The following is a 22,650-nucleotide window of genomic DNA, read 5'->3' on the forward strand; positions in this document are numbered from 1 at the left end:
AATGTTTTTGTTTTGTTTTGGGTGAACCAAAGCCAAAATGTCACGACTGTCAGATTTCAATCCAAATAAATAAAATAATTTGTATTGACTGTTTTTATTCAACTCTTTGGCTGCCATTGGCATTAAACTACTCGTCACAATACTCATTTTTAACTCCATTTTTGGTACTGAAAAGTATGTATACGCAATTCCATACTGGATAGTACAAAAACTAACTGTGACTAGTGTCACACGGTTTGATTGGTTTCCCAAACCGTCCTCCGGTTTTTCAGGCGGTCCTGGCCTTCATCTCCACTTTGGCCTTGGCCCAGCTGACCTCCATCTCGGCTCTCCCCGCCGCCGCTTTGGGCCTTTTCTCTCCGTTTGGCGGCCAGACCCGACTCTAGCAGGGCCACGCGCGCCTCCGACTTGCGGTTGCTGGACTCGGCTTCCGCCATGAGGCGCGCCAATTTGGTCTGGAGGGCCTCCAGGGCGCCCTCCAGCGCAGCGATCCTGGTCTCCACTTCTCGGGCGCCGGGCCCCTCCGTGGCCCCGCCTTCGTCCAGCATCCCCATCTTGGTGAGAATCTGCCGGCCCTTCTCCTCCAGGTGCCGCTTGGCCGCCGGGTATTCGGACAGCACGTCCGTCAGGTCTTCTTTGGACAGGCCGAACAGATCGGAGTAGCCCACGCTGCGGATGTTAGCGGTGCGCCGGTTGCCCGACTTGTTGCCTGCGGCGTGGATGCCTCGGTTCGGTCAAAATTGCCGCCGCCAGGACAAAGGGTCTGTCTGACCTTTGATGTTGAGAATGCTGATCTCCCCGAAGAAGTTTCCCGCGGTGAGAACGGCGAACTCGGTGACGCCGTCGTCCGCCACCACGGCCAGCTTCCCTTCTTTGATGATGTACATCTCGTGGCCCACGTCGCCCTTCCTGCACACGTACTCCCCGGGACTGAACACCTGCGGCGTCATCAACGCTTTGGAGGTTAACAAGGACACAAGACGGGAAGCCGAGTTCCAGTCTAGCAAAGGTAACCGACGCCAAAGGGAGGGCCAACCTGCGGGGTTAGCTTGAGCACCAGCTCCTCCAGAAGACTCTTCTCGCAACTCTTAAAGATGGTGACCTTAGAGAGGGTGGGCAAGTGGACGCTGACGGCGATCTCCGTCCTGAGGTGCAGCGGCAGCTGCTGCAAAATCTCGTTCTCACGCATGATCTTCTTGTTGATGTGCAGGTGTTGGTACCAGTTGTCGATCCGCCGCCGCAGCTCCTTGCTGATGTGGTGGCCGCGCAGGTAGTTCTTCACCTGGGGAAGAAGCAAGCGGGTAAGTGACGAGCCGCGCCCACAGGGGATGGCCGCTCGTCTCACCAGCTCGTGATTGGGGAAGAAGACGTTGTCGCGGTCCCTCAGGCTGGTGATGACGTTCCCCACGTTCCCCACGATGGAGGCGAAGACCAGCACGGCGATGAGGAGGTCGGCTATCATGAAGAGGAAGGCCTCCTCCCGACCGGGCAGGGGCGTGTCCCCCACCGTGGTGAAGATCTGGGCGGAGAACCAGAAGCAGTAGAAGTACTGGCGACGGGTGGAGGCGAACTCGGGGCGCGAGATGTTGGGGTAAACCCAGCCGTCGCTCCCGAAGCCGATGTAGTCGGAGAGCGCAAAGTACAGGCAGGCGTTCCAGTGGATCAGCACAAAGATGTAGATCATCAGCTTGCTGATGCGGAAGGTGTTGGGGTACGAGGTCCTGGTCTCCATGCGGTCCAGCGCCTCGTTCAGCCGCGGCGTGCGCAGGAGGCGGTTGATCCTCACCGCCGCCGCCCGGAGCCCCAAGACCAGGTATAACAGGTCGGTGGGCAGGAGGGACGCCAGGTCCCGGAAGAAACGCCTGGAGCTCAGGTAGCGTCTCTTCAGGCGGACCGGGTCTCTGATCAGGATCCCCTGCTCCAGGTAGCCTGAACGCAAGGACAAAACATCTGGTCTCCTAGTCGTCCGGCTTCCTCGTTCTCTCCAATCGGACGTACCCGATCGCAGGGCCACGATCATGTCGACGGCGTACATCAGGTCGCAGGCGTAGTCCAGCGTCAGCCACATGGCGAGGTAGCGCGTGGCGATGGAGGGGAAACACGTCCTGTCCCGGCCGGCGGCAAAGCCACACCTTCACGAGTGGAGGCCACCAAGTGGACGGGCGGCGCGCCTACCTGAGGATGATGACCACCCAGTTGTAGACCACGGGCGGAACCATCAGCTGCAGCCAAATGTAGTAGAGGCGATCGGCCGGGTCCACCACCCAACTTTGCCAGCTGGAAGCAGGCCAGCATGCTCTTTCTTTGGACCGGCGTGTCTATCAATCTGAGGTGATGATGTTCAAATAAAAAGTAGTTTGCTCACCTCGGCGGCTCATCTGGACCTTCTCGCCGGGTCTCCTTGGACCTCCGTCGCCACCCGAGCAGGGCGGAGGCCGTACCGGCAGAAGATCCATTCATGGTGGCTCTGAAAGTGTGGCCCGGTCACTACGGACGACAAATCAAAACAAGGTTATGGCATCTCCTCCGGGAGCACCTTCACCCTCTCGGGACATCTGAGGGAGGAGGCGCGTCTTCTTTGCAAACGTCGTCATGTTTTTTCCACTTGACCTCAAAGCTTACCTTTGGTCAAATGACCACTATTGTGAATACATCAATGCATGTCTCAACACATTCCCAAGGGGCAATCACAAAAAAAAGATTATTTACAGTTGACCAAACAAACTCACAAAATGTACACCTATTATCAAGTTTAACAAGACCTGAAATATATATATTTTTAAGACGTGGTCTCATGTTTGTAGATGCACCAAATCCAATGAGCATGTATAGTTTGTGGATTTTATTCATTTTTACCAAGAAACATTGCAATCGCCGCTCTCTACATTACAGAGATGCCTTGCATCGAGAACTGTGCGGGCCTGCCTCCGTGAACCACGTGACCTGAGAGTTTAGAGTTTCGCAACTCTCTCTCGACATGGCTCTGAGTTCAGCAGAAGGAAGTGACGTAACGCATGGGATAAGCGTAATCGTCCGATAATTCGTTAAATAAAATCCAAATGTCACGAAACCATAAAAGTGAACGTCTTTGCCACTTTTGGTCCACTTACCACGTCTTTCTAAAACGCACGTGCACATATTTAATCCTGCAAACTATTTAGCACGCTATAGCAACCGAAGCTAGCGGTACGCTAACACATACGACGCGTCACGGCTGACAGCGACAAAAAGGATTAGAATGACTTTTCCAAATCTACATAGATGTTCAATGCAATCATTTCACTGTGTGGAGGGTTATATCATTCGTCCTCTTAGCACGCGTCAGAATGTTTTTCTTTAAAAAGGCAAGTACTGCAGGGAGATGTCAGTTGTCAGGATGGCCGAGCGGTCTAAGGCGCCAGACTCAAGGTTGAAACCTTCTCCGCAAAGAGAATTCTGGTCTCCGAATGGAGGCGTGGGTTCGAATCCCACTTCTGACAAGACTTTTTTTTTTTTTTTTTACAGTAGTAGCGTGACTACTGTGCTTAGCACAGGGGAAAAAAGCATCAACACATTTACTTCCAAACAAACCAGACTGCAGATATTACTTCCAATAAAAGTCAAGTTCCATTGAGCAAATGAACCAATTCTCGTTCACAATTATTTTTTATCAGGATATAATATCTATTTCTGCTTTTTATTCTTTTGCAAACATGAATTAAGTGCTATAATGGAGTGACAGGAGACTCGATGGGAAGGAAGTAATAATCTGAGCCAGTCAATGAACTCATAATGCATCTTTCATGTTGCTTGAAATAAAACAAATTGTTGTAGAAATTGAGTAAACAGTCAGAAACACGCAAATGTAAGAGGAAGTGACCCAAAAATGCCCCAAATGCAACTTCTCCTTTCCAAAAAGCGTAAATGTTGGCAGGCGACAGGCCAGAGGGTGCACCGTTGCTGACCATCCACTGAGTGTCAGTGCAACCTGACGCACTTTCATGCAATTTTACAATTGCCATTAACACCGAGCGAGAGATGTCATAGGTTGGCAAAGACAGTGGATGCTAATCGTGGGACTTGACTGTGCCGTTCCCATGAGTTGGGATGTGTGTGTGTGTGTGTGTGTGTGTTTGGGGGGGGTGGGTGCCAGTGCAGCCACTTTGTCTGGACAAAGGTGAGGATTTGACGCTAAGCTTAGCTACATGTGGGCTGAGTGCTAATTGTTTGTAGTCTCCTCAAGTGGCCGCCCCTCCAGGCCTTTTGCATGAGGGGGACTTGAACGTGACACAAACGTCGGCTCCGGACTGGGAAAGTCGTCCGTCCAAACAATGGAACATTCCAACGTGTGGGGAGGGTCAAGATAGTTGCAACCACCTACCTGCCCACCCGCCTGCCCACCCGCCTGTCACCGAATCAGTAAGGAGGCATGGCCTTCAAGGGCCCGCCCGACAAGAAGAGGCGCCACCTTAGATGCCCCCCACTCAATCAAAGACGTACTCCCCCCGCGCACCCTTTCCCAATGTGCTCTTGGCATGCTGATCAGAGGATTAGGACCTTTTTGCTTTTGTTTTGGTGGGGGGGCTCGGCTTCAACTAGCAAGTTTTCTTTTGAAGAGTTCTAATTGGAAAAGGCACGCCCGTTATGGCCTTGTCGGCATTTTCATTTATTCCTCTTCTTTTCCGTAGCTAGACCTATTGAAATGGACGATGATACTAGATGTCCAATCACAATTCTGTATTATATTATTCATTTTGATCCAAGAATGTACAATGGGAACTATTTCCACAATGCTGGTCCCACAGATGAGATTAACAGAGCGGCAAAATAAAGGCCCCCTAGTACACTTTCTTTGGCTGGATTATCAGCACGGCGGCCCCCAAAAAGTTCACTTTCTGATTTGTTTGCGTGGCCCCGCCGCGCCGCCGCGGCAGTAGAGCGACAGCCCCGAGGGGTCCCCCGCTTGACCCCCCCCCCCCAGCCCAACGCCTCCAATCCGCCGGCGCCCCCGTCCTCTCGCTGTCAGCGCTACAACAATGGCGCGGCATTAGCATGCTAATGAGGCCGACAGGTGGCCAGTAGACGGCTCAATTAAAGAGCTCGTTAAACAGCAAAGTAAAGCGACACGCCACACGGCACTTTTGCGCTTCACGCGCAACAAATGAGCGCCGGCGCCTGAGTGACAGCTCGCTCGCGGGAAGCGAGACGGACGTGGCTAACGAGCCCCTTCCGACTTGGCCTTTCACAAAACGCCAAGTTGGCGCCCCCAAGCGCACTTTTGCTTCTTTTACGGTATTCCATTGACGCCGATAGACGTCTGGCAATGGATAGAAAGTGACCCGGGATCAGAAACAGAAAGTGGGCCAAATTCGAGGGCAGTGACCAGAATTGTAGCAAAATCAACAGAAAGTCAGGCAAAACAGACAGAAAGTGATGGGGGACCACTGAACTCAACAGAAAGTGACTTTTTTTTTTGGAATGAAATGACAGATAGTAATGCTTAAAAAACGGACTAAAAGTTCCAGCGAAAAGTACAGTGGCCAGAGTCAATGTCGCCCCGGTGGCGACCGAGGGCCAACGGTGACTGAAACGCGACTCAATTCGGGGTGGCAAACGAGTCATGGTCGCTGGCCGCGCAAACAAAATAAGGGCGACGCCCGAGAGGGCTCTTTTGTTACCCGCCCGTCACTATGTAGGTTAATACCGCGCTAACGGTTTGTGGCCTTGTTAGCGCCACGGCTGAGCGGCGCGCCGCGACCCTCCGACGACGCCGCCGCCGCCGCCACGGTGCGGCCCGGCCGACCCAGCCCGAGACCCAGAAGAAGCGGGTCGTCGCGGCTCATTAATTAACGAGCCACGCTCAGTGGGGATTAGCATATTCATGAGGAAGGAGAAGGGGGGCGTTTTGGCGCTTTCGGGGGCCATCTTTCACACACATTTTTTTTGTCCGGCGCCGCTGTCGCCGATTGTGCCGGACGACAAAACATAACCCCGTTTGTCGTCGGCCCGCCCAAACCGGCCGCCCGCCCGGCCGCCCACCCCATTTTTGCCCATTTTTGGCCATTTGCCGATTGAGCCATTGGCGCCGCGCGTCTCTGGAGCACGGAACACACGCCCCCATTTTCACAGTCCAGAAAGCACGGATTAAGCGCTAAACTGCTGCTGGTGCTTACACACTCATTAGCATGGTGGCTTACATCTTTATTGTCCTTGACACACGCACGTTGGCGCGCGCGCACACACACACAAACAAGTCAGGAATTTGGGTCACTTTATGAGCATTTGGGAGAATTCCCAGGGGACTTGTCGATCATTTGGAGCCACTACGGGTTCATGCTTGTCACAGACGTAAAGCGGGGGATTAAATATGCCGCGGATAAACATTTTCAGCACTATTGGTATGCAGGAAAAAATACTTGTTTGAAAAAAACCAAATTGTAAAGTGAGGACACTGCCCCAAAATGGCCGACGAGCGCCGACCCGGTCACGTCACACGCCTGCATGCACTCGTCCCTCGTTACATGGAATACTATGAATGCTTGGCTGCCAATCGTGGCGTTCTTCGCGCTTTGGACGGCGAGGCCTCGCCAACACGCGATTTGACGGCTGACAAAGTGGCGACTGGAAGGACTGGAAGTGTGTGGCACTTTCCCGAGTGTGCCGATCCACTCCAAATTGGAGGGCCACCCCGGGAACCCCCCCCCTCCGCCTCGGCCCCGAAAGACAAGTCAGGTCCTGGAGTCGATTGTCCGCCCGGCAACAGAGGTTAGGAATGACGGCAAGACGACGGGGCTTTAAATCAAGCTCTCTTGTGTGTGTGTGTGTTTTTTTTTTTTTTTTTTTACAGTGGCGAAGGATGGAGGGCCTCGGGGGCGTGGTCTCTCGGTAGGTGGTCAGCGCTGACCCGCGCTCGCCCCGTATCCTGTCCCCTTTTCTCCGAGGCCTTGTCGCCGAGACCTCCCTGCTAATTAGCCCCCCAGGAGGCGGCCCATGCGTCCGTGTGACTCCGGCGTCGGGCGAGACGCCATTCAGGACGCGCCCCCCCCTTACATTTCTCGTCCGCCCCCCGGTTTTGTCCCGCTGTCCGCGTCCATCAATCTTGCCATTAGGGCCCCGTATTACGGAAACCGGCGGGAACGCCCCTTTTACGTCCCCGGCCCGCTCTCATTAACCCCACCTGTTGCGGGCGGCCCCGCCCCCTCCCGGGCACTTTGGGTGGTATGTTTCCTGTGGGGTGGGCACACAAAGGCGCTGTGTTAAGGCGGGCTTGTTTTACAACAGGGGAGGGGCCCATTTCAATGGGGCGATGATGTGAACCGCCCCAACCCTTTCACGCTCCCAAACACCCGCCCGTTGGCCCCCGCCCGTTGGCCCCCGCCCGTGGCCCCCGCCCGTGGCCCCCGCCCGCTAAATACTCCCACCGCGGAGGCTTCCTTTCTGCCGTGGCTCGCACTTAAGTGGTGGGCCGCCGTGGACGTGTACAGTCACGGACATTTAATGGCGAACGGATTCAACATGTTGTAACATGTAGTCATTGATTTTGCTATATGAAGACACCTTGATTTCACCATGACAATGACGTCACCAATAATGGCGGCGCGCGTCTTAGCGGAGGAATGTTAACGCGTCTAATTGTCCACCTTTGGCACCTTGGTGTCAATGGTACTTTGACGAGTGGCGTTGCCCTGCCCCACCCTGCCATTAGCTGGCCTCCCACCATCCATTGGACCAATCAACGGTCAAAGTTATTTTTTTTGTATTGAAATCAAACCAAATGCATGTCAAGTGACAAGCCGCCAGTCAAAATCTCTCTTTTTGGGGCTTCCGTTCAAACATTTTAGCAAGCAAAATTGTTGCGCTTGAGTCAAAGGTCAACACCAGTCCGATCCAGGTAGGCTTTGTGGCTAATATTGCCGCTATCAGAGCGGCACAATTAGCCGCTAGCTGGGGAGTCGGTGGCCTAGGATGGTGGTTGTCCCCCGCTATATTCACCCGCACGCTACTTTGTCGTTGCCCCCCCCCCCCTTCCCCCAGCGGGTCCCCCCCCCCACCCGTGACCCTCGAGGATCAGAGACCGGCTTGTCGAAACATTTGTAACATTTGGCCAAAGCAAATCTCCGCCTGTTGAATTGAATCCAGGCGCAAAAGGAACAAAGTGGGCGCCCCCGCACCCCCGGACCCCCGCACCCTCCCCCCCATCACCCCGCCCCAGTCTCCAAGCGGGCCGCTCGCACGGTCCGCGCCGTGGGGCAAATCCTCCTTTTCTGTGCCGGCGGCCAGATGGGGTGGTGGGCAAGTGGGTGGGCAAGCGGGTGGTTTGCTGAGGGAAAGGGAGGGTTGGCTCTGGCTCTGGCTCTGGCTCTGGCTTGTTATTGAATTGGGCTGGCCATTGAATTTGTCACGCCAGCTAAAGAGCTTGTAAGCTCCCCATTTGGACTGGGGCAGCGCGCAAGGCCGGCCCGCCACTTAATTAGCTCCTAATAGCGCAAAGCCCCCCCCCCTCAAAGGGCCAGCGGATCGTTTTAACGCGGCCGGCCAAAGAAATGGCGAACGCGAGCGAGTCCCGCGCGGATTAGCCGGGCCGCCGGCGCATTGTGGCCTGCCATCCTTTTTTTCTCCTTCTTTTTGTCCTCCTCCTTCTTCCCATCTGGAATGTCAGCACTCCATCAAACTGCCACCTCGCTCGCCCCCCCCCCCCCCCCCACACACACACAAAAGAACAAATCACAGGGTTTAAGACCCAGTCCGACATTGACGACGACAAAAGCCAATATTCGAATTAGCGATGTTACTATGAAAAGCAATGCGTTTGTGTTGGAAAGAGAGGAAAAATCTGGGAACGTGACCAAGTCCATTGGAGGCCATTTTCTAGGCCGGGGGGCCTATTCGCTTCAATTCGGCGTCATTGGCCGTTGATTTGGGACGATTTGGAGGCCATTTGGTTGACTTTGGGGGGGGGGGGGGTCATTACTTTGCCTATGGAGAAGCCAACGTTAACTTTAGTTTACTCTCAAGCGGCCCGGGCCACCACCGCCACCGCCATACGTCATTTCCGAACTAAAAGAGCAAAAGACGGAAAGACGAAAGCCGTGGCTACCCCGGGGCCACCTTTGGTTTGGGGTGGGGGGGCTTTCTTCTTCTTCTTGTGGTCTACGTTTGTCATTTCACTTATGGAAAAGAGCTACTCTTCCTTCTCTCTCTCTTTCTCTCGCTCGCTCTAAAAGCAGTTGATTGGTTGGTGTTGAAGGTCCCAGTCTCCCAACGGCCCCCACGCCCAAACAGCTCCCCCCCCTGGCTGGCTGGCTCCCCCCTCCGTATAAAAGGACGCCAAGCCGGGCAGGCGTGTCGCTGTTGCAGCTGTCACGCGCGCGGGAGGAAGTGCACGCAAATTGACGTGGTCGGCTGGGATCGTGCGCGCTGGGCTTGCGGAATTTGGACTTTTTGGACGTTTTGGACGCACGGAGAACGGCGGCCCACCAGGTGAGACGGTGGCACTCGTTTTATGGGGATTTGCGCAAGATCGCGTTGTTTCACTACCTTGGAAATGAGCGCTTTGTATTGTTTCCGTGCCGTAAAAAAAAAGTCAAAGTCAATAGTCAAATTTACATGTTGGTGGCTCTATCAAAACTGGAAAGTTGTATCGCAATATTTGACTGAGCGTATTTATTTTTTTACCCAAAGAAATGATTCCCATCGGCGGCCGCTACTTTCTTTTTAAAAATGCTCTTTTGGAATTCGGCTAACGACGGCTCGTATTTCAATCTCCATCCGCACTTTGATTTGGTGATTTTCATTCGTCTATTTGACATTTCAACATGGCGTGCCCGTATATCATTTTTTTTTACGTCACATACGATGATGAATTTTCTGCATAAAACCAATACTACATGCAACCTGGACTCGCTCGCCAAAATGCCGCGAATGAATATTTGCCGAAATGACTTTTAGTCAAAGGTTTCCATTTTTTTATCTCCGTCTTTCACGCAGGTGCCGACGACGCAAGCACGATGGAGTCGGACGCCAGCCGCGCGTCGTCGCCAGAGGCCGAGGCGGAGCGCCGCCGACCCTTCCCGTGCGGCCCGCGCCGCTCGGCTCACGGCTTCCCGGGCGCCGTGTCGTCCACCCAGGTGGATTTCCCGGGCCGCGAGCGCCGTCGCCCCCACCAGCTGCAGCAGGCGGCGGGGCCGCGGGCGGCGTCGCACGGCGACGGCGACGGCGACGACGAGGACGACGAACTGTGCGGACTGTCGGAGCTGTCGGATCTGTCGGAGCTGGCCCGCGCCGCCTCCAAGAAGGAGCGCAAACTCCTGTCGGAGAACGAGCTGCAGTCCATCCGGCTGAAGATCAACAGCCGCGAACGCAAGCGCATGCACGACCTGAACGTGGCCATGGACGGCCTGCGCGAGGTCATGCCCTACGCCCACGGGCCCTCCGTGCGCAAGCTCTCCAAGATCGCCACCTTGCTACTGGCCAGGAACTACATCCTCATGCTCAGCTCCTCGTTGGAGGAGATGAAGCGCCTGCTGGCCGACATTTACGGCAACGGGGGAGCAGGAGGAGGAGGAGGAGGAGGAGGAGGAGGGGGCGTTGGAGCCGGACCCACCGCCGTGGCCCACCACGGCTTTCACGCTTCCGTGCACGCGCACGCCGTGGCGGCGGCCGCGGCGGCAGCGGCGGCCGGCTCGGCGGGCCCCCACGGCGTGCATCACCCGCTCCTCCCGCCGCCTCCTCCGCCTCCCCCGCCGCCGCCCCCACCGCACGGACTGCTCAAGCCCCCCGCGCACCCGCACGCTCACGCGGCCGGCCCCTTGCCGGGCGGCTTCCAGCACTGGGGCGTGGCGGCGGCGGCCGCCGCCGGGATGCCGTGTCCGTGCAGCATGTGCGCGGTGCCGCGCCTAACGGGGGAGTCCAAATGATTAAGTGGGCGGGCGTGTAAATATTGTACAGTTGACGTGCACGCGCTTTTCAATGTGTGTATTTTTGTAAGAAAGGAACGAAGGGATATTTATTGACACGTGACTTGCATGTGATGACACTGGAAAATAAAGAACAAACTACGAAGACGGCAACAAAAAAAGGACTTTTTGTGTGTGTGTATATTTGGGGCTGGGGATAAATCATTATTTTTGCCTAAAATAAAATATGAGCAATGATATTTTTTTTTGACCGTCAAAAATATTGTTCGAATGAAATGAAAACGATCCATTTTTATCGAACGAAGCCGTCGTGTTTTACTTTTGCCAAAGTAACATTTTGTCAAGATATCCGTTGCCAAATCATATCTAGCATTTGTTTTTGTTTTTTTTGGTTTTCTTCTTCTTGACGCAGCTATGAATAATACATTTGTAATTATTACCATTTGATACCCTTGTATAGAGGTCGCAAAACATTTTGGCCAGCATGAATATTCAGCGCAATATTTGCTCTCATGTCATTTGCCAAAAGACGCAAAAGGGGAGCACTTTTTATCTTATGCAGATCGGTTCGAATTCATCCTAATAAAAATCATCTCAAATCAAATAACACCGATTTTTTTTTAAAAAGTATGACAGTCTTTCAAATAAATGATCATTTAACGTGTCATCACTCCGGCACATTATTCAAGAGCAACATTTCAAAATTTTTACGGTGATATTTTTTGCGCATGATCATCCTCACTTGCTATAATTTCATATCTTGAATTTATAATCAATGCTTCAGTCGGAAACGTTTGACCCGTTTGAAAAATGCCTCGGATTGCCGTTATTCTATCATTCTTATTATATTAAAAATACATTATATAAATGATTCAATAGAGAGATTTATTTACACATTTGGGGCCGTGGGGCTATTATTATTATTAATAGTATGTCCTATAAAGGATTTTGAATAAATATATTTAAACATTTGAGAGATGATTAATAAACGACGGAACGCAAACAAATGTTTGTAGAGAAAATCTCGGAGCACGACTGAAATATTTGAAATATATGAATGAAATTTAATTAAAATAAAGAGTCATTTTTACCCACACACACACACACACACACACACACCTGAAATGGCATTGGACATTATGCTTGGCGTCCTGGTTGGGTCCTTTTTTTTTTTTTTTTTTTTAACATTTGGGATCTCTTCCTGTTGATTTGAGCGGTGGAGGGGATTGGACATCTAACAGCAGCCGCTTGACTGGTCACATGGATCCAATCTTCTTTGAAGGAAACAGCGAGTGGCGGCGGGGGCGCATAGGCATGACTTGGACTTACGTCTTTCACCTAAATAACTAAGTGATGCGGCTGGCTTTAGCTTGGCCCCCCCACGCCGTGGCCCATTTCGCCATGTCTTGCTTGGACAGCGAGTGACTTCAGGCAGGCTTCTGGCCCACGACAGGAGGAGAGGAAGTGCGGCGTCCATCCGTCCATCCGTCTGTCCCTCCCAGTCGAGCGCTCAAAGGACGGATTGAGTGCGCTCCTTTGCTGTCACCGTGACGACAGGAAAAGATGGGACACTGGGCTCTTTTAGTGCCCAGGTGCCCATGTGTCCATGTGCTTTTGGACGGATTCAATAGAAAGCCCTCCCTTGCCCCCCAGTCATCCGGCGGATGCGGCGGGCGGCTTTTCTATTTGGACGGCGGGTGCCCCCCTTTTTTTTTTCCTTCTTCTCCCCCGGATCCGACGTGGTCCGTCCCTCCGTCCGGCCGTTGCGCTCCCCCCTGGGCCGGGGCCTCCGCAGGTGGCCAAGCGCCGCTCCGGACAAGTGGCCTTCTGTGAGCGTCCGGGAGGGATGAACCGGGGGGTCAATGCGTCTTTTGACCGAGAAGGCCCCGGCGTGTGAACCGTCACCTGAACGGATGGGCGGATGGGCGGGATCCGTCCGTCCGTCCGTCCATCGGCACGGCAACCGCTCCGCATTTCAGACGTTTTCCCGCATCCAAAACGGCGGGGGGGAGGTCAGCTCTGCCAAAGGCCATCACATCACTTCTTTTGGATTGGATGGCTTTCATGAAATAGTCAACAAGACCATAACCCCCGCCCCCCCCACTGGCACGAGACAAGAGGTCCTCGGGGAGGAGCCCTTCAATCAGATCACTTTCTATCGTGGGATTGCCACACTTGGGCGCCTAGCGAGGAGCCGCTCGCGCCTCCCCCCCCTCCCCGTCTGGCCAGCAACCCGGGGAGGAGATTGGGATTGGACAGTTTTCCCCTTTTTGGACCAAAGATGAACGCTTTCCGACCTTCTAGCGAAGGCCGGCGCGGACACCGGCCTTCGCGGGAGTCGGCGCCGGCGGCCCCCGGCCACGGCCTCCACCCGCCGGGGGGGCCCAGGGGCGGCCCGTCCAGGGCGGCGGCGCGAGAACTGAGCGCCGAGGAGCAGCGGGAGCTGAGGAGGAAGATCAACAGCCGCGAGAGGAAGAGGATGCAAGACCTCAACGTGGCCATGGACGCCCTGAGGGAGGTGATGTTGCCCTACGCCCCTTCTTCGGCACCCACGCGCGGGCCCCTCGGCTCTGGCCTTTGCCACGGCCCCTGCCCCTGCCCCGGCACCTGCCCCGGCTCCTGCCCCGGCCCCGGGCGCCGTCTCTCCAAGATCTCCACGCTGGTGCTGGCGCGCAACTACATCCTGCTGCTGGGCTCGTCCCTGCAGGAGATGCGGCGGCTTCTGAGCGAGCTGGGCCCCGGTCTGGGCCCCGGCCCGGGCCCCGGCCTTGGCCCGGGCCCCGGCCTTGGCCCGGGCCCCCGCCCGGGCCTGCTCTCGGGCCCCGGGCGGCCCCTGTTGCCGCCAGCCGTCGCCCTCAAGTGTCCCGCCGAGGCCCCGCCGGAGGTGGCGCGCTGGGTGGTGGCGCCGCCTTTGTTCTGCCCGTGCGCGGTGTGCGGGGTGCCCGGCTCGGCCCCGCCTCCCAGGTTCCCCAAGTGACGGCCGTACGCCGGGCGAGCACACGGACCGACCAGCCGGACGGCCACGGAGACGCCGAGCGCCGAAGCGGACGGAGCCCGGGCCTCCCAAAAGGAGCTCAAGGTGGACAGACCGGGGGGGGGCCCTTGCGGGAGGATTATGAAGGCCCGCAAATATGGACAAGGTATGCTGGCGGGTTAGCTAGGCTACCTTTTGAGGGGGACGTGTTTGCTTTCTTGACTGCAGATGGTCTCATCTTGGCTAGGATGTCAAAATGATTTGAAAAAAATAAATAAAAATGATCCCATGAATTTTTGGAGGTGAACCAATGAAAATGATGAAAGTGGACCCTCCATTGACGGACATGACCGACAAATCCGTTGCTTGATCCCTTTTTGGGACACTCGGGCTTGGGGAAACATTTTCTTCCCGTTAATTTGAATGGACATTGCGCTAAAAGGCCAAAAGGTTTTTTTTGGGGGGGGGGGGCCAGTCCGTGGTAATGAACCCCCGCCCCCGAAAGAGGCCTCGGCGTGACCTCTGAACCCTCCGCGCCCTCCGGACAACAAGGAGGAATTCCGCAGGCTTTTTTTGTGCCGGCTAATTGAAGCAGCCAGCCAGCCTTTGGTCCACCGCCGCGTGGGGAGTGGGTTAGCTTGCCTTGAAAAAGTCCAATCATTGGGTCTGCCATCTTTCAGATGATTCTTCCTTGTCCATATTGTTTGAATGTTGTCCAACGGCTCTCTCATCTCTTCCCCGTAGGGCGGCACGTATGCTAATGTTTGTTTTTGGGAGGCCGGGCCGGCGGGCGCGGGGAGGGCGCGGTGAAGGCGCGGGGAAGGCGCGGCGACGGGGTCTCGCCGCCGCACCCATCTGAGCGCTCCATCTGCTGGCAAACACGTCAAGGGCAAAGCCAAAAGGTCGCTTGCAAAGTGGCTCTTTTCAGGTGCGCCGCGTCTGGACGCCGGCCACCACACTTCAGCGCCGGTCGGGCCGTTGGGGAGCGTTGGCGAGCGTTGGCGAGCGTTGGCGAGCGCTGGCTTTGTGCTGACCGGGCGAATGTCAAGCCGTCAAGGCAAGGGCACGGGCCAGTCGGCCGGTCAGAGAGCCGTGGTGACGTCACGGCAGCTGCCGCGTCCTCCTTAGCATACATTAGCATGTGTCAAAAGCTCACGTGCCGCCGCCGCCGCCGCCACGGCGCGTGACACGCCTGCTAAGACGGAGCTAGGTGCTCCCGTCCGTTCCTCCGAGCCAAGCCTCAGTGCTTGATTTGGAGCCAACTTTGATATTGTCTCTTCATTTTGGAGCACGTCCTGATTTTTTGAAGGCACTTATAGGTTGCTGTCGTTGGTTTTTTGTTGTTTTTTTTTTACATTGGGGCACGTTGATTTTGGGTCTCCAAATTGACAGAAATGTGACGAGAATGTGGCATTTGGAGAGGGAGATGTTGCCGTGAAGGGCGAGCAGGGCTGAGGCAAAACAGCGCCGGGCCCCCCCATGGGGCCGGACAGACGCGCCGCTATCGGGCCCCTGTCTTCGTTCCGGGAGTCTTGTCGCGCTCACACTGTGCGACACGCGGCGCGCTAATCCTCCCGCCGACGGAGAGAAGGGGTCCATCTGGCCGAGCCCATTCCTCCGGACGTCAGGCAACGTCAATGGCCAAGAAAGGGAGGTCAAGTGTTTGCCACGGGCCTCCGACCAGTACGAGGAGGGAGGGTGTTTGGTTGGCTCCGCCCCCAGGGCCTGCCCACATAAAGCGTCTGTCTTGTTGGGCTGCCTTTCATTTGTTTTGATAGAAAAGACAGAGAAGAGACAGAAGAGCAGAGGAGAGCGTCTGTCCCAATGCTGGCCACATCTTTTTTCCTCTTGACAAACGCCTCCGTTGTGCCACCGCGCCGCCGTCGCCTCAATTGGCCCATTCTGGCCGTGCACGTGACGTTAGCATCTGCTAGCGTGGCCGCCGTTTCAAAACAACTATTTGTTCAGTGGGGGGTAGGGGGGGGTTCTGGTTTTGTCCTGTTTCTCATTTCACATTTAGTTTTAGTGTTCAGTTTGAAAGGAAAGGATCTTTGGCAATTCTATTCAGGTGCAAAAAAAAAAAAAGGACTGCAAAAACAAAGCACAATCATCCTTTTCTCAATCGACTTTGATTTAAAAGTGAGCTTTGTTTTTTTTATTTACCATGAATTGTATTTTTTGTAACAAAAAACATTGAATTATTGATTTGATTTCATTTGACTCATTTGAAAGAATAAAATAGACCCTTTTAAATTTCTTACACGGCTTCCTATTTCATTTGATGTGCTTCATTTAAAAAGGAAGGAAAATGGAGGGACTTTTAAGAATGAGGCATTTTTCAAAAGGGCCCGCCCACTTGCTTCTTTTAAGCGCCTCCTCATTTTGTCTGGCGCTAATGACTAAGTAAAGCACAAGTAAGCCTAAACAGTAAATATATAATAAGTGAGGGCCAGCCACGCCGAGGCGCCGGCCAATTAGCTGTTGTGAGACCTGATGGGAATGGGCGTTGCCCGCCATCAGGGGGCAGACATCGTGGCTAATTTCCCTCAGGAGAATGCGCGCACACACACACAGGGCGTAGCGTTTACGGCGTTGTCACAGTGTCATTTAATGAGGGCTTGTTTTAGTTGACATTTCCAGACAATTAGCAGCCGCCATTCTGCTGGCTAAGGCTAGAACGGTGGATTTACGCGCCTCGCTCTTATTTTTTGGGCCCAGTTGAAAGGTCAGCGAGGTCAACGGAGGGATTTAAAAGACGGCAACCGCTGACGTCAGGGCGCCCGGCGTCACGCTCACGCGCCGGCGAGTAAGCCAACGGTGCCGGCCTGCCGGGCCGCACGTCCAGCTGGCGCTCACAAAAGCGCGCTTGTTGGGCCTGGCGTGGCGTCACTCTTTTTGTTTGTTTCTTTTTGGCACGGCCTCTTTTTGCAAACAAATACTCGGATTTACGTTCGCATCACTGTTAGTATTTTCAATTTGTTTCGTCCCTGCGTGTATTTCATAGAGTAAAAGAAGCGTTTGTGACGGTAGACCATGCTAGCCCCACATTTAAATGCTAATAAACAGGCTGAAAGAACTATTTTCTTGCTATTTTAGGAATATATTTGACTACAATAAACAGAAATGATTGTAAAAATGATATAATTGCAGCCAATATTTTAATTATAATAATAATAATTTTTAAAATGTATAGTATTTTTTCCCAGTCTTTACGGTGATTTAACAGTATATTACCAGTGCACTTTTATATATATATATGGCGGTCGCAGCTGTCGGCGGAGCGCAGAACGTCAAAGATGTTTTTAGTCGGCACAGTCGGGCATATGCGGCGCTGTCACGAGGCTCCGCCCCCCCCGGTCCTGGCTACACCTGATGGGGTCTCAGGAGTTTCGGCCTCCTCATTAGCAACTCTTTTTTTTTTCTTCTATGCGTGTTTGTTCATTGTGTCTTTCTCTAAACGCACGCACGCACCCACCCAGCCAGCGACCCCCCCCTCGGGCGTACCCCCCTCTAACAGCCACTAATTGTCATCATAAGGAAGCGAGCAGTATCACAACTGGAGAACAGGCTGCAGCGCAACGTAGCGCAACGGAGCGCACGCCGTTCCCCCGGAGGACCCCTCCCCCCCACCCGGGGGGGGGGGGGGGGCGCAGCAGATCAAGGCAATGAGCAAGTGTCGCTAATGACCGGATCAAAATCCACACCCGGCGAGAAAAAGAGCACGTAAACGAGCACGTTAAAAATAGCGGCGCTGAAATGTCAACTGATTTGGGGGCCTTCTGGGGTGGGCTCACGAACCCCCCCCCCTGGACATTTTATGCTGATTTTTTTGCGACAACTCTGGGCCACTTTCTGTTCATTTGGGCTATTTTGGATCACTTTCTGTTGAATTGGGGCCTTTTGGGGTCACTTTCTGTTGGTTGTGGGTTACTTAAGGGTCTGTCAGGAGTGTTTTGGGGGGAATTTTTGGGTCAGCTCTTGTTCATTTGGGGGCATGCAAAAATCACACAATCGCAAAACTCATTGCTACGGCAAAGAGAGCCCGTCCTTTAGCAATCAAATACGGTCACGACATTGACCAAGACGGACGGGTCGGTGCCTTTGAAAGGAAAGTCACGTACTCACCGCACCTCGTGGCTGGCCGATTCCTCCTTAATTAAGCCGGAGAGCGCCTTGACGGACATCTGCTCTCCGCCTGTCATCCGGGGGGGCCGGACGGGGCCGACCCCGCCCGTCCGCCAGCCGTCGTCGTGGTCGTGGCGGGGATGGCCGGCGGCCAGGTAAACGTCGGCCAGATGGTCCGGCCTCGGCCCCGGCCCGGCCCGGCTCGGCCCGTCGCCCCTCCGGACCGCCCAGAACGGCGGCGCGGGTGCGACCCCGCCCGCCCCGCCCCGCTCCTCGTCAAAGTCTGACAGCGGGCAAACAACGGACGGCCGAGCGGAGCATCTGTAAAAGAAAACATCGTATTTGACCTTGTGGAGCTGGGATTTTGCTTATGGGTGCCTCTACCGCAATCACCGGGCAACACTTAAACCAGGTCCAAAATCACCCATAAAATAGATCAATGAAGCCCCCCGAGAAATATTATCATCATTTTTTTTTACATACTGTAAACTGACAACAGCAAAAAACAATTGTCCATTTGAGGCCAGCCAATGCCCTTCCCACTCAAAATGGATCAACATCTAACCAGCCCTGCCATTTTAAACAAATGTTACATTCATCCTTGTCAATGGGAGGTCATTGGATAAACATTAATAGTAGAGAGATGCTGATATTCCCGTCCTCCACTTTTCTTCTTCTTCTTTTTTATTTCCTGGCATTTTGTTGGCAAAGCGCCTGTGTTTGTCCCCGGTGTGTGTTTGTACGTGCCCAGCGAGCTGTCAGTTTTGCGGTGGAACGTGCCAAGAAGAAGAAATGTAGGAAAATATAACAAACAAGACGAAAAAAAGGAGTACATGTTGACCTTCTTGCCATTGGGACCGGACTCCAACAAAAAGTACCCACGCAAACAATTTCCATTTCAGTGCCGTTGGCGGGGATACACGTCCGTTTGGAGTGCCGAGCCAACGGCACTCCAAATTGTCAGACGGTTCAAAAGTTTACAGGAACAAAAAAATGTATAAATCTTTACTGCAATTGACGGAGTCCACGACAAGCTGAAAGCTGTGCGCGCCTGCCCCCTACTGGCTAATTCGTAGCCTACAGCTAAATAACGCCCACTCCGAGCGAGCGTGCTGCCTCCACGTCCTACATCACTAAAAATGTTCATGAACACATTTTTTTAATAGTTATTTACGCCATCATCCGCGGGTCAAAAACGAGGGGAGTAATCACGATAAAACGTTGTTTTTCCTCACCATATGCATTCTTGGTTCGCTCTCCAGCCATTTGGCCGGCAAGTCATTTGAAAATTCTCCAAAACTCCGCTATCCAGAGTAATCTAGTGGAAAAATAGGACTTGCGCGGGCATTCGCTAGCGTTTTTGACTCATAAAAGCAGTATTAGCGTCTCACGTTTGTGACTTTGAAGGTTATAGTAGGTGTACATTTGCTAGTCCCGCAGATAGCTACTAGCAATTTGGGTCCGCTGCTAGCATCATTGTTGTTATTAGCAGGTGCCCTGGTACAACGTTAATTGCGCTGCCTTCGCGTACTGTAGGATAGAGTAACTTTGGCTTCTGAAATAAAGGGTAATTACGAGTGCACCCTGTTCAATTTATATCGTTTCTGTACAGACATGGATTTCCGGCGGGTTAATATCATACTAAGTAACTTTTGAATAGAGAGAATGTGGTAAGTAAGGGTGAAATTCTATCTCATTGAGAAGGAAAAGCAGTCTAGGCAGGAGATCCTGGGGCTTCTGCTCATCTTTATTGACTTGTAGAAAATGACACGGCCACTCTCCTTCAGTGGTCGCAGCCAAAGAGCTCCGAGGAGACGCGGTGCTGCTCGGGGATGTTCTTGCCGGCCACAAAGAGCATGAGGCTGTCAAAGTGGTAGTAGTGGTTGCCGGACACCACGCGCACGCCGTGAGGGTCGCACATGGCGGCGTCCACCTTTTTGATCAGAGTCAACGGACGCTCGTTGGTGGCCGTGTGGGAAGATCCCTTCAGCTCTACGTCGTAGATGTGATCGCCTGGGAAAGAGGGAGGGAGAAAAAAAAGAAAAGACAAATGAAAATAGAAAATATTGGCACATTCAAGTTGGCGTGGCAGAAAGTCACCTTTGATGATGTGAGCAATGTGGTCGTCTTGGCAGACAAAGGCGGCATCGATGGGACCCTCCAGACCCAGGACCTCCTTAACGCTCTTGGGGTAGCCCTCCGCCAGCGTGTGCGGCTCGCTCACCTTGTACAGGTACAGGTGGTCGTCCTGCCGACAGACGACCGCCACTTTAGCTTCAACGCCGTCACGCGCAAAGCGCGACCCACGGCGGCGGCGGCGGCGACGACGCCCACCTTCATCATGTACAGGTGGTCCTCGTAGGAGAAGACGGCGTCCACCTCGCTGTGAAGTTCCACGAAGGAGTTGTGGATGGCGTCGGCCTTCACCGTGTCGTTGTTGCCGTCCCGGAACAGGAAATGGTGACCTGAAGGGCGGGCAGACTTTGACGTGGCGCCGACGCCGCCGTCCGCGGCCGGACGGAATTCCGTCGCGGGTGGTGCCAAACGGCCCCGTGGTGGCAAATACCTCTGAAGGCGTACAAGTTGCCGGCGTCGTCCGAGGTGATGGCGTCCAGGTGAACGTGGCTGCATCGCTCGCGCTCCACCATGTCGCTTCCCTCGCCTGCCGAGGGAGGCGGGCATTAGGTCGGGGACGGCGCTCTTTCGGGGGGCGGGGGGGACGGCGCACTTTTGGGGGGACGGCGCTCTATCGAGGGGACATGGGTCTTTCGGGACTCCGTCAGCCAACTTACTGTAGTTGGAACACCTCATGAAGAAGTCGCGCGCCTCCTTTGGATAGCGGCCGTGGACCTCGCCGTCCTTGGCGTCAAACTTGGAGAACTGGTGCCCGTGGAAGCAGTAGTAGTGTTCCATGTAGCGGAAGGCCGCCGTGCAGTTGGGCATGGTCTTGAACTCCTTGTGCTCCACCTTCTTGTTTCCCACGTGGTAGTGGTAGATCTCGTGTTCTGCGGAAGGCGGAGTCAGAGCTCCGCCGAATTGTCCCGAACCAGACCGGCGTGAGCGTTCCCGCTCACCCTTGAAGAAGATGACCTCGTTCTCCTCGCAGTCCGGAGCCGGACACACCACGGCGGCGTCCAGGTGGTCCGGGATGCCGGGGAACACTTCGGCGATGGCCTTGGGGAAGCCCTCCTCCAACTTGTGCTTGTAGTAGGCGTACACTTTGTCGTCCTGACCGCACAGACGCGCTCCAGGTGAGGATGAGTGGATCTTTGCCATCGGCGGCGGCGGCGGCGGCCCTTCCTTTTGCCCGGACGTACCAAGAAGAAGTAGATGTGGTCGTGGTCCGTGGAGTTCTCGTAGTGCATCCGGAAAGCGGCGTCGATGTGATCCAGGTGGTGATTGTCGTCGTCCAGCTCGGGGAAAGAGTCCTTGACCAGCTCCGCCTTGCCGTGGAAACCCTTGAAGAGGTAGCGCCCTTTGAAGAAGAAAGGCATGCCCTCCTCGCTCACCGTCACCGCGTCCATCTCCAGACCCGACAAGCAGCGGTCTGGGATTTCTGGGAAATCGGGAACAGAAAAAAAAAAGTCAAAAAGCTGCTGCCTGGACACATTTTGAGCGCTTATACGAATCCCTTTAGTATTTCTGCTTGAAAACCCGTCGAGGTTGAGGGTCAATCAGTGTCACAAAAAAATCTGAGCAAATATTTACAAAGAAATTGGAAACTAAAATTCACCAAAAAGAACTGAATTGAAAACTCTGCTCTGAAGGGAGCCCTCTGCTGGCAGATTCGAAGGCTGAGTTCTCCTGACGAACAGCTAACGATACTTTGACAAGGGCACAATGCGCCCTGATTTAAAATGATTGAGAGGAAAAAAATGGGCCAAAAACAAGAGGTTTGGGGCAACAAACTACACCACTCACCGTGATGATCATGGCTGTTGGAGAAAAGAAAGAGAAATTAGTTAGCAGAAACAGATCATTGGATTTTTGGAAAACCCGGGCGACAGACTTACTGATCGGCCAGGGCCCAGGACAGGCACAGGCACAACACGGCAGCGAGCGGGATCTTCATGACGTTCTCCTGACAGCTGGCGAGGACGAAGGTGCCCGCCGGACGGCTCCCCGCCACATTTATAGGCCCCCTCGGAGGTGGGCGGGCCCCGCCGCGCCACTCAATGTGGAACGCCGTGTCCTCGAGGTGCACTCGGATGGCCCGCGTGGGCTCACGCAACCAGAACAAATCAATAAGTCTAAACACACTGGCCAGGGCCCGTGAACCCTTCACGTGTCTCACTCTCTGGCCACGGGCCGGGCGATCAGCGGCTTGGCATGGCTTCGGGGGACGGACCCGAGCTGGGGTTCAAAGCGGGTGAGGAAGGTTCCACAAGTTGAGAGGTAACTAACCTGGCGGGTCACGCACTCCGCGGGCCGTTGTATAACACGCCACCTTGCAGTGAACATTAACAGAATGCAGTCGGTCGGTCGACGGGAAGGCGCTGAAATCATCACGAAGCAAGACGATTAAAAAGAGACATACAACAAAAAAACAAAAGTCACATCAAGGGTCAAAAGGTCAGCGACTGAAAAGTGAGTGAACCTTGACTAGGGAATGCTTGAACCCAATTTAACCGCCAATCTCTAGTCGTCCCCGGATGA

General features: G+C 54.2%; 3 protein-coding genes and 1 non-coding gene across 7 annotated transcripts; 2 read left to right on the forward strand and 2 right to left on the reverse strand.

Moving 5' to 3' along the window:
* Positions 1-114: 114 nt before the first annotated feature.
* Positions 115-18,238, reverse strand: cnga4 (cyclic nucleotide gated channel subunit alpha 4). 4 transcript variants are annotated; one of them, XM_077728161.1, is made up of 10 exons: positions 2,763-3,369; positions 2,623-2,664; positions 2,366-2,487; positions 2,176-2,277; positions 1,999-2,105; positions 1,346-1,929; positions 1,221-1,282; positions 1,037-1,145; positions 773-938; positions 115-709 (listed from the first exon to the last, which is right to left on the reverse strand). In XM_077728161.1, exons 3-10 carry the CDS (start codon positions 2,458-2,460, stop codon positions 228-230), a joined length of 1,707 nt encoding a protein of 568 aa, XP_077584287.1. In that variant the 5' UTR covers positions 2,461-2,487; positions 2,623-2,664; positions 2,763-3,369; the 3' UTR covers positions 115-227. The 4 variants fall into 4 exon arrangements, with proteins under 4 accessions (XP_077584287.1, XP_077584284.1, XP_077584286.1 ...); XM_077728158.1 differs by having other exon boundaries at positions 1,037-1,282; XM_077728160.1 differs by lacking the exons at positions 2,623-2,664; positions 2,763-3,369 and adding an exon at positions 17,995-18,238 and having other exon boundaries at positions 1,037-1,282.
* trnal-caa (transfer RNA leucine (anticodon CAA)) lies at positions 3,371-3,479 on the forward strand. The gene is made up of 2 exons: positions 3,371-3,408; positions 3,434-3,479. It is a non-coding gene; the product is annotated as a tRNA-Leu (tRNA).
* Positions 9,308-11,059, forward strand: olig2 (oligodendrocyte lineage transcription factor 2). Its single transcript, XM_077728230.1, has 2 exons — positions 9,308-9,459; positions 9,967-11,059. The coding sequence occupies exon 2, from the start codon at positions 9,987-9,989 to the stop codon at positions 10,893-10,895; it is 909 nt and encodes a 302-aa protein (XP_077584356.1). The 5' UTR covers positions 9,308-9,459; positions 9,967-9,986; the 3' UTR covers positions 10,896-11,059.
* Positions 18,239-19,720: 1,482 nt separating the features above from the next.
* On the reverse strand, positions 19,721-22,153 carry hpxa (hemopexin a). Its single transcript, XM_077728461.1, has 9 exons — positions 22,008-22,153; positions 21,916-21,929; positions 21,312-21,550; positions 21,069-21,222; positions 20,787-20,999; positions 20,561-20,656; positions 20,329-20,459; positions 20,095-20,242; positions 19,721-20,007 (listed from the first exon to the last, which is right to left on the reverse strand). Exons 1-9 carry the CDS (start codon positions 22,064-22,066, stop codon positions 19,778-19,780), a joined length of 1,284 nt encoding a protein of 427 aa, XP_077584587.1. The 5' UTR covers positions 22,067-22,153; the 3' UTR covers positions 19,721-19,777.
* Positions 22,154-22,650: the final 497 nt, after the last annotated feature.

This window comes from Stigmatopora nigra, chromosome 11 (genome assembly GCF_051989575.1).
Source record: "Stigmatopora nigra isolate UIUO_SnigA chromosome 11, RoL_Snig_1.1, whole genome shotgun sequence".
In the NCBI taxonomy this organism is placed as follows: Eukaryota; Metazoa; Chordata; class Actinopteri; order Syngnathiformes; family Syngnathidae; genus Stigmatopora; species Stigmatopora nigra.